This window comes from Bufo gargarizans, chromosome 5, assembly GCF_014858855.1.
Source record: "Bufo gargarizans isolate SCDJY-AF-19 chromosome 5, ASM1485885v1, whole genome shotgun sequence".
Lineage (NCBI taxonomy): Eukaryota > Metazoa > Chordata > Amphibia > Anura > Bufonidae > Bufo > Bufo gargarizans.
In genome coordinates, this window is record NC_058084.1 from 480289202 (window position 1) to 480299800 (window position 10599).

Here is a 10599-nt window from a genome sequence, read left to right on the forward strand (position 1 = left end):
CAGCTAGCCGCTCCTCCTTACAGCTCCCCCCAGCTAGCCCTTCCTCCTTACAGCTCCCGCCAGCTAGCCGCACCTCCTTACAGCTCCCGCCAGCTAGCCCTTCCTCCTTACAGCTCCCGCCAGCTAGCCCTTCCTCCTTACAGCTCCCGCCAGCTAGCCCTTCCTCCTTACTGCTCCCCCCAGCTAGCCGCTCCTCCTTACAGCTCCCCCCAGCTAGCCCTTCCTCCTTACAGCTCCCGCCAGCTAGCCGCACCTCCTTACAGCTCCCGCCAGCTAGCCGCTCCTCCTTACAGCTCCCGCCAGCTAGCCCTTCCTCCTTACAGCTCCCGCCAGCTAGCCGCTCCTCCTTACAGCTCCCGCCAGCTAGCCGCTCCTCCTTACAGCTCCCGCCAGCTAGCCCTTCCTCCTTACAGCTCCCGCCAGCTAGCCCTTCCTCCTTACAGCTCCCGCCAGCTAGCCCTTCCTCCTTACAGCTCCCGCCAGCTAGCCGCTCCTCCTTACAGCTCCCGCCAGCTAGCCGCTCCTCCTTACAGCTCCCGCCAGCTAGCCCTTCCTCCTTACAGCTCCCCCAGCTAGCCCCTCCTCCTTACAGCTCCCCCCAGCTAGCCCTTCCTCCTTACAGCTCCCGCCAGCTAGCCGCTCCTCCTTACAGCTCCCGCCAGCTAGCCCTTCCTCCTTACAGCTCCCGCCAGCTAGCCGCTCCTCCTTACAGCTCCCGCCAGTTAGCCGCTCCTCCTTACAGCTCCCGCCAGCTAGCCCTTCCTCCTTACAGCTCCCGCCAGCTAGCCCTTCCTCCTTACAGCTCCCGCCAGCTAGCCCTTCCTCCTTACAGCTCCCGCCAGCTAGCCGCTCCTCCTTACAGCTCCCGCCAGCTAGCCGCTCCTCCTTACAGCTCCCGCCAGCTAGCCCCTCCTCCTTACAGCTCCCGCCAGCTAGCCCCTCCTCCTTACAGCTCCCCCCAGCTAGCCCTTCCTCCTTACAGCTCCCGCCAGCTAGCCGCTCCTCCTTACAGCTCCCGCCAGCTAGCCGCTCCTCCTTACAGCTCCCACCAGCTAGCCGCTCCTCCTTACAGCTCCCGCCAGCTAGCCCTTCCTCCTTACAGCTCCCGCCAGCTAGCCGCTCCTCCTTACAGCTCCCGCCAGCTTCCTCTGCTGCAGGACACTGTACCGTCCAAACTAACCAATGACAAAGCTCCTTTTTTTTTATTTATTTATTTATTTTTTTAAATGACAAAGCTCCTTATTGCAGACACAGGCAGCACTTCCATGATGTTCAGAGCGCCTGCGCTGATGAATGGCATGGAAAAGTCTACGGCGTATTGCTACACCTTAAACGGGGTTCAGAGAGTAAAACAGCCTGAACAGGCGTCTCTGGCGCTTGTACAGACGTTACTGCGACCTCTGGTCTGAAGTCATCCCCACATTCTCATATCATCAGTCCAGTGTAATACCGCCGGCAATTACCGGATGATTGTGCAGGTTACAATCTGCCGCTGGCAAAAAACTGTACAGCGTGGAGACAAGCAATGGAATAACGACCGCCCCCCCCCCCCCCCCCTCCTCATACTGGGGAGAAGACGGCTGCATGTAATGGGAGCGGTCTCCTCAGCAGGCGAGTCCTTCCTTATCGCCTGGAAAATCTGCCTCTGTAATAATACAGCCTTTACACACACTACCAACAACATACAATCCCACACAGCAGCCCCCCCATCACACACAACACACAGGCAACTCCCCAGTATATATCACACAGCAGCCCCCCCAGTATATAATATCACACAGCAGCCCCCCCATCACACACAACACACAGGCAACTCCCCAGTATATATCACACAGCAGCCCCCAGTATATAATATCACACAGCAGCCCCCCCAGTATATAATATCACACAGCAGCCCCCGCTGGATACAATTCTCAGCCCCTCCCCAGCAGTCAGACTCTCTCCCCCCCCTCCCCAGCAGTCAGACTCTCTCCCCCCCCCTCCCCAGCAGTCAGACTCTCTCCCCCCCCCTCCCCAGCAGTCAGACTCTCTCCCCCCCCTCCCCAGCAGTCAGACTCTCTCCCCCCCCCCTCCCAGCAGTCAGACTCTCTCCCCCCCCCCTCCCCAGCAGTCAGACTCTCTCCCCCCCCCTCCCCAGCAGTCAGACTCTCTCCCCCCCCTCCCCAGCAGTCAGACTCTCTCCCCCCCCCCCCTCCCCAGCAGTCAGACTCTCTCCCCCCCCCCTCCCCAGCAGTCAGACTCTCTCCCCCCCTCCCCAGCAGTCAGACTCTCCCCCCCCCCTCCCCAGCAGTCAGACTCTCTCCCCCCCTCCCCAGCAGTCAGACTCTCTCCCCCCCCCCTCCCCAGCAGTCAGACTCTCTCCCCCCCCCCTCCCCAGCAGTCAGACTCTCTCCCCCCCCCCCCCAGCAGTCAGACTCTCTCCCCCCCCCCCCTCCCCAGCAGTCAGACTCTCTCCCCCCCCCCTCCCCAGCAGTCAGACTCTCTCCCCCCCCCCTCCCCAGCAGTCAGACTCTCTCCCCCCCCCCTCCCCAGCAGTCAGACTCTCTCCCCCCCTCCCCAGCAGTCAGACTCTCTCCCCCCCTCCCCAGCAGTCAGACTCTCTCCCCCCCTCCCCAGCAGTCAGACTCTCTCCCCCCTCCCCAGCAGTCAGACTCTCTCCCCCCTCCCCAGCAGTCAGACACTCCCCTCCCCTCCCCAGCAGTCAGACTCTCTCCCCCCTCCCCAGCAGTCAGACTCTCTCCCCCCTCCCCAGCAGTCAGACTCTCTCCCCCCTCCCCAGCAGTCAGACTCTCTCCCCCCTCCCCAGCAGTCAGACTCTCTCCCCCCTCCCCAGCAGTCAGACTCTCTCCCCCCTCCCCAGCAGTCAGACTCTCTCCCCCCTCCCCAGCAGTCAGACTCTCTCCCCCCTCCCCAGCAGTCAGACTCTCTCCCCCCTCCCCAGCAGTCAGACTCTCTCCCCCCTCCCCAGCAGTCAGACACTCCTCTCCCCTCCCCAGCAGTCAGACTCTCTCTCCTCTACAGACGCCGCCTTACCTGACCTTCCCTCTCTGCAAACAGTCAGCCTGTGCTAGTCACGTGATGTTGTGACGTCAGCAGGTCCTTTCTGACTATAGCAGCCGTTACCCTGGTGTTTGTGCTGAGGCCGAAATTGCAGCGCACGTGGGGAAGAAGATGGAGCTGCTGGCGGCGGAGCTTCACCGGGTGCAGGCGCTGAAGTTCGGCAGCTTTACCCTGAAGAGTGGGGTCCTGTCCCCCGTCTACTTCGACCTGAGGGTGATCGTGTCCTACCCGGCGCTGCTCAACCAGGTGCGTGGATGGCGGGGGCAGTGAGTGTGGGGGCAAAGGGGGGAGAAGTCGCAGGAGGAGGGGGCAGTGAGTGTGGGGGCAAAGGGGGGAGAAGTCGCAGGAGGAGGGGGCAGTGAGTGTGGGGGCAAAGGGGGGAGAAGTCACAGGAGGAGGAGGGGGCAGTGAGTGTGGGGGCAAAGGGGGGAGAAGTCACAGGAGGAGGGGGCAGTGAGTGTGGGGGCAAAGGGGGGAGAAGTCACAGGAGGAGGGGGCAGTGAGTGTGGGGGCAAAGGGGGGAGAAGTCACAGGAGGAGGGGGCAGTGAGTGTGGGGGCAAAGGGGGGGGGAGAAGTCACAGGAGGAGGGGGCAGTGAGTGTGGGGGCAAAGGGGGGAGAAGTCACAGGAGGAGGGGGCAGTGAGTGTGGGGGCAAAGGGGGGAGAAGTCACAGGAGGAGGGGGCAGTGAGTGTGGGGGCAAAGGGGGGAGAAGTCACAGGAGGAGGGGCAGTGAGTGTGGGGGCAAAGGGGGGAGAAGTCACAGGAGGAGGGGCAGTGAGTGGGGGCAAAGGAGGGAGAAGGAGGAGGAGGGGCAGTGAGTGTGGGGGCAAAGGAGGGAGAAGGAGGAGGAGGGGCAGTGAGTGTGGGGGCAAAGGAGGGAGAAGTCACAGGAGGAGGGGCAGTGAGTGTGGGGGCAAAGGGGGGAGAAGTCGCAGGAGGAGGGGGCAGTGAGTGTGGGGGCAAAGGGGGGAGAAGTCACAGGAGGAGGGGCAGTGAGTGTGGGGGCAAAGGGGGGGGGGAGAAGTCACAGGAGGAGGGGCAGTGAGTGTGGGGGCAAAGGGGGGAGAAGTCACAGGAGGAGGAGGGGGCAGTGAGTGTGGGGGCAAAGGGGGGAGAAGTCACAGAAGGAGGGGGCAGTGAGTGTGGGGGCAAAGGGGGGAGAAGTCAAGGAAGGAGGGGGCAGTGAGTGTGGGGGCAAAGGGGGGAGAAGTCAAGGAAGGAGGGGGCAGTGAGTGTGGGGGCAAAGGGGGGAGAAGTCGCAGGAGGAGGGGCAGTGAGTGTGGGGGCAAAGGGGGGAGAAGTCACAGGAGGAGGGGGGCAGTGAGTGTGGGGGCAAAGGGGGGAGAAGTCGCAGGAGGAGGGGGCAGTGAGTGTAGGGGCAAAGGAGGGAGAAGTCGCAGGAGGAGGGGGCAGTGAGTGTGGGGGCAAAGGGGGGAGAAGTCACAGGAGGGGGGGCAGTGAGTGTGGGGGCAAAGGGGGGAGAAGTCACAGGAGGGGGGGCAGTGAGTGTGGAGGAAAAGGAGGGAAGTCACAGGAGGAGGAGGGGCAGTGAGTGTAGGGGCAGAGGAGGGAGAAGTCACAGGAGGAGGGGGCAGTGAGTGTAGGGGCAGAGGAGGGAGAAGTCACAGGAGGAGGGGGCAGTGAGTGCGGAGGCAAAGGGGGGAGAAGTCACAGGAGGGGGGGCAGTGAGTGCGGAGGCAAAGGGGGGAGAAGTCACAGGAGGAGGGGGCAGTGAGTGCGGGGGCAAAGGGGGGAGAAGTCACAGGAGGGGGGGCAGTGAGTGTGGGGGCAAAGGGGGGAGAAGTCACAGGAGGGGGGGCAGTGAGTGTGGAGGAAAAGGAGGGAAGTCACAGGAGGAGGAGGGGCAGTGAGTGTAGGGGCAAAGGGGGGAGAAGTCACAGGGGGAGGGGGCAGTGAGTGTAGGGGCAGAGGAGGGAGAAGTCACAGGAGGAGGAGGGGGCAGTGAGTGTGGGGGCAAAGGGGGGAGAAGTCGCAGGAGGAGGGGGCAGTGAGTGCGGGGGCAAAGGAGGGAGAAGTCACAGGAGGAGGAGGGGGGCAGAGGCGGACAGTGTAATAATGTGGGGGGCAGGATAGACAGAGGCCCTACTGTCTGACCCCAGGGATGATGCCCTCGGTGGGTCGTGTTTTTTACCTCTGGCTCGTGCAGGTCGCGGATCGCCTCTATCAGACGGCTCAGGATGCGGGGGTGCAGTATCACACGGTCTGCGGCGTTCCGTACACCGCCCTCCCCCTCGCCACCATCATTTGCGTGAATCACCAGTTACCGATGCTGATCCGCAGGAAAGAGGCCAAAGGCTACGGTGAGTGGGTCATGTGACTGGCGGTTCTGGACGGTGTCCAGCTGGGTGGGGAGGTCGGATCCTTCATCCTCGTCTTCTGTTCCAGGAACAAAGCGTCTGGTGGAGGGCACCATAACCCCTGGGGACACCTGCCTGATCATTGAGGACGTTGTGACGAGTGGCTCCAGCGTCCTGGAGACAGCGGAGGTGCTCCGACGGGAGGGGCTGCAGGTGACGGACGCCATTGTGCTGGTGGACAGAGAACAGGGCGGCCGGGAGAAGCTGGCGGAGAGCGGCATCACGCTGCACGCCATCTGCACCCTCAGCCAGCTCATGGACGTCCTGCAGCAGCTAGGGAAGGTGGACGCAGAGACGGTGGAAAACGTCCGGAGGTTTATAACAGGGAGTAAGGTGAGCGCACCAGTCAAGGCCCCCTGCAGCGCCCTCAGCTACTCCACCCGCGCCGCTCTCCCCGGCACTCACCCTATGGCACAGCGGCTGCTCCGCCTGATGGAGAAGAAGCAGAGTAACCTGTGCGTGTCAGCCGACCTCACGGACTGTGCGGAGCTGCTCCAGTTGGCTGAGGAGCTGGGACCCTCCATCTGTATGCTGAAGACCCACGTGGACATCCTGAGTGACTTCACTCCCGACGTCTCCTCCCGGCTCCGGGCGCTCGCTGATCAGCACGACTTCCTCATCTTCGAAGATCGCAAGTTTGCAGACATTGGGAACACGGTGAAGCACCAGTATGAGGGTGAGGACTCCCCCTGCGCCCCCCGCGCCTGCACCCACACCCTCTGGTCTCCAGGTGGCACGGTGACCCGACTTTTGATCTTTTCTGCAGGTGGCGTTTTCAGAATCTCATCTTGGGCTGATGTGGTAAACGTCCATGCTGTGCCAGGCCCCGGGGTGGTACAAGGTCTACAGGAGGTGGGGGAGGAGCTGGGCAGGGGCTGCCTCGTGATCGCCGAGATGAGCTCCAAGGGGTCACTGGCTACTGGAGAGTACACCAAGGCGGCTGTGAGTAGTCTGATAGCGGGCTATAATCACCAGGCAGATCCCGTAAGGGGTATCCCTTAGCTGTGGTGCCGGTGGGGTCTGGTGGGAGGGGTTTGCAGTGGCTTCTGGTGGGAAGGGCCTGCGGTGGGGTCTGGCAGGAGGGGGTTTGCGGTGGGGTCTGGCAGCGATCTGTCTCCCTCACGCTTACCTATACCTGCCCCTCTGTCTATGGTGGGGTCTGATTGTTCTCCTCTGTCCCCCCCTAGGTGCGTCTGGCGGAGGAGTACCCCACTTTTGTGTTCGGCTTTATCTCTGGAGGTAAAGTGAGTGAGCGGCCGCAGTTTCTGCACCTGACGCCAGGGGTCCAGATGCAGCCGGGAGGTGAGTGGTATCACAGGAGGCCCGCACCTCACATCATGCAGAAACCAGGCACCTCGTGGCCTCTTCTGCCCACACCGAGGGTGACCCAGCTCCAACTACAGGTGGTAGCGCAGGGAGGGGTATGAGGGGCATGCGGAGACCCTGCTGGTCCAGAAGTTGGGATCCGGTGACCCCTTCACTACTGATCTGTGTGTAGGATGTAGTAAGCAGTTGGAAGACCCCCATCAGATCCACTCCGGTTATGGGGTCACTCACTCACGTGTCTTTGTCTCTCACAGGAGATTCTCTGGGGCAGCAGTACCAGACGCCACATGAGGTCATGAACAAGGGCTGTGACGTCATAATCGTGGGCCGCGGTATCCTTTCATCTAACAAGCGGCTGGTGGCGGCGGAAATGTACCGGCGGGCTGGCTGGGAGGCTTATGTGGCCAGGACTGGCGGGGGACCATGAGTCCCTGCCGATGGTCGCTATTACGGATGAGCGAAAGTCTATTCGCGTAAAATTTAGTTCTAATACTGTATGGCGCTCCCGCTCCGTACAGTATTAGAATGTATTGGCTCCGATGAGCCGAAATTATTGCTTCACTTCATGCAATGACTTCATAAATTAATTTGTATTGTAAAAAAAAACATTTCCCAAACTGTGGTTCGGTTCTAAGGTAGCACTTGGAACCAAACCTGAGTTCGGTAATTATTTTTGTATTTTTTTTTTTTTTTAATGAAGTTCTATAGTATTCAATTCATGGCCGGCTCTGTCCAATATACACTGGCGATCAAAATTGGAGAACAATTTATGAACACTTGATATATAGGGAGCGCACATGTTGCTGCGAGGGCCGTAAGTGTAAACGGACCCAACTATCAAAGGGAACGAAGGGCTTGTTGGCAGGAGCACAGGGAAACCAATAAGCAAGATAATGGTTGGAGGACGTCTATTATAGAACAAGGAGGGGAAGGAGTGGGGCTCAGAGGAGGCATGAAAGGGAAGGCCGTAGACTCAACACGGAATCAATAGGAAACAGTTTGATAAATAGACAATGGGTTTATAGAAAATATATTTTTTTTATTTTTTTTATATATATATTTTAATAGTTTGGACTTTTCAGACGTGGCGATATGTGATGTTTATTTATATATTTTATATGTTAAATTGGGAAAGGGGGTGATTTATACTTAATAATTTTTTACTTTTTATTTAATAACTATTTCCCCTCCCCCACCCTTAGGGGCTAGAACCTGGGCTTTTAATCCCTTGTCCTATTTAGGCTACATGTACACGGCACTTGTTTTTTGCAGTCCTGTTTTTTTTTTTTTTTTTTTTTTTTTTACATCCCCATCCATTCCGTTTGTCTGCAAATTTTGTAGGTTGCGTTTCTGTGTGTCTTCATTTATTTATTTTTTTGCCGTCCGCATAAAAAACCCCTGAAGGCTGTAATTCTTATTTAATATATACAGGTTTCCCAGCAACCATCTGCAAAAAAAAACGGCTACGGATGGCTTCCATTGGTCATCCGCATTTTTGAGCGGACCCATTGACTTCAATGGGTCTGCAAAACGTTCATTGCGGACAAGAATAGGACATGCAATCCTTTTTTTGCGGATGGGAAACACTGACGGCGGACGCGGAAAAGAAATGGATTAGTCCACTGCATTTTTAACGGATCCATAGAAATGAATAGGAAACTATCCAATCCGCAAAAAAACGGATCAGAGGCGGCAAAAAACAATTGCCGTGTGCATGTAGCCTCACCCTGATAGATCTCACACTGTCCCTGCTGCCCTGTGCATAGTACACACAGCAGCAGGGAGGTTACTATGGCAGCCAGGGCTTCAGTAGCGTCCTGGCTGCCATGGTAACCGATCGGAGCCCCAGGATTACACTGCTGGGGCTCCGATTGGAACTGCCACTGCACCACCAATGAGGAGGGGGGTGACCCTGTGGCCTCTGCCATCAATTATTTTAACGTTTAATACAGGAGGCGGGTGCTGGCAGCAGATCAGCGGCAGTTAACCAGTCAGGTGCCACACCTGAGGGGTTAACTGCCGCTGATCGCAGCTCCCTGTCATAGGCAGAGTGCCGGCTATGTGATACTGCTGCCGGCACCTGCATCCTGTATTAAACGTTAAAGATGACCTTTCATGGGCCCAGACTTTAACTAGCAGGCTACATAAAGCGGCGCCCAGGGATCTTTCTGCACTTACTATTATTCCTGTGCGCCGCTCCGTTCGCCCGCTGTGGCCCCCATTACAGTCTCCTGCTCCGTATGCTAATTACTACTATCGGAGCAATGGGGAGGAGACATCAGCTGCTCTCCTGGGCGTTCCTTCTCGTGATTGGACAGCACAGGGAGAAGGATCTTATCAATGCCCACGAACGTGATTCGGGCACTGCCATTATGCAGAGTATGGACATGTTTTACGACCGGTGTGTCTTTTTGATTAACAATATCATTTAGGTGCTCGCCCACCCGTCTCCGAAATTCACGAATCGTCTTTCCAATATACTCCTTGCCACATTTGCATGCAAGTCCGTATATGATCCCACGAGATCTGCAATTAATAAAATCATGGATGGTACACCTCTTCCCAGTCGCATTACTCCGGAACGCCTTACCAGTTTGGATATACTTGCAGGCGATACACCCGCTACATCCCTGAATGTTACTACGGATCCATGTGCTACCGGACGTGGGCACGGGAGTGAACTGGCTATGCACGAGTCTGTCCTGCAGACTCCTGCCTCGCCCATAGGTGGGTAATCTCCTACAACTTCCTTAAGATCAGGATCCGTCAGGATTTCCCCACAATATCACGTATCGGCTTGGCCACTTCATCATAGGTCGTTATGAGACGAATGGTTCGATTCGTTTGTGCACATTTAGGTTTTGGTGTAAGCAGAGAAGTACGGTCAGCCTGCAAGATACTGCCCTTTAGGAATACCTCTTCTGAGTGGGAGTGGATGTCCACTCTCCCACCTCCAGAAGGGAAATGGTGGAATTGGGTTTCCTATATACAGTAGTATCCAGTTCACCCATCTTATTTTTAGTAATAGAGACGTCCAGAAAGGGTATAGATATGGAGTCAGACTCGCAAGTGAAATGTAGACCTATCTGGTTGTGATTGAGCCCCTTAACAAATGTTTCAAAAGTATTCTTGGTCCCATACCAGATGGTGGTGATGTCAACAATGTACCGTGCCCACAGCCCAATCAAATCAAGAGGTCCCATGCAGTCCTCACCAAAAACATGTGCAGCCTCCCACCAGCCCAGATGGGGCACAGGGGCTCCCCATCGCAGTGCCCCTGACTCTGTGGTAAGGCTGGTTATTAAACATAAAGACGTTCCTGGTTAGAGTAAATTGTAGAATGCGAAGGACAAATTGGCTGTGGGCACGGTACTGGCAGCCCCTCATCTGGAGGAAATAGTCTGCAGCCTGGATACCCAGGTCATGTGGGATGCTGGAGTACAGCGCTTCCACGTCGATACTGGCAAGCGTGTGACCAGTCTCCACATGTACCCCCTCTAAACGCTTCAGTAGTTCGGTGGGCAATGCACTTACGAATGGAGCCAAATCCCTAGATTTTGACAGAGGGTGCCCACTCCCGAGACAATGGGGGCATACACGACGTGTATCAATGGCCTGGGTTCACTTGACTGGAGCTTAGCCGCGCCCAGGCCATTGATACTAGTCGTGACGTCTCTGGGCCTGCGGTAAACAGCGAGAAGGCCGCGGCGCTGCTGCCTTCTCAAACAACAGATCGGCGGGGGTCCTGGGTGTCGGACCCCCGCTGATCAGATGCTGCTGATCTCATCAGTTTAAAAAAAATTGCAGAACTCCTTTAAGGAAATTAGCGCCAG

General features: G+C 57.4%; 1 protein-coding gene across 1 annotated transcript; it reads left to right on the forward strand.

Annotated features, from left to right (window-relative positions):
• The first annotated feature begins 3024 nt into the window (after window positions 1-3024).
• LOC122938569 (uridine 5'-monophosphate synthase-like) lies at window positions 3025-7890 on the forward strand. The gene is made up of 6 exons (XM_044294161.1): window positions 3025-3306; window positions 5230-5383; window positions 5469-6116; window positions 6207-6382; window positions 6628-6742; window positions 7021-7890. Exons 1-6 carry the CDS (start codon window positions 3172-3174, stop codon window positions 7191-7193), a joined length of 1401 nt encoding a protein of 466 aa, XP_044150096.1. The 5' UTR covers window positions 3025-3171; the 3' UTR covers window positions 7194-7890.
• Window positions 7891-10599: the final 2709 nt, after the last annotated feature.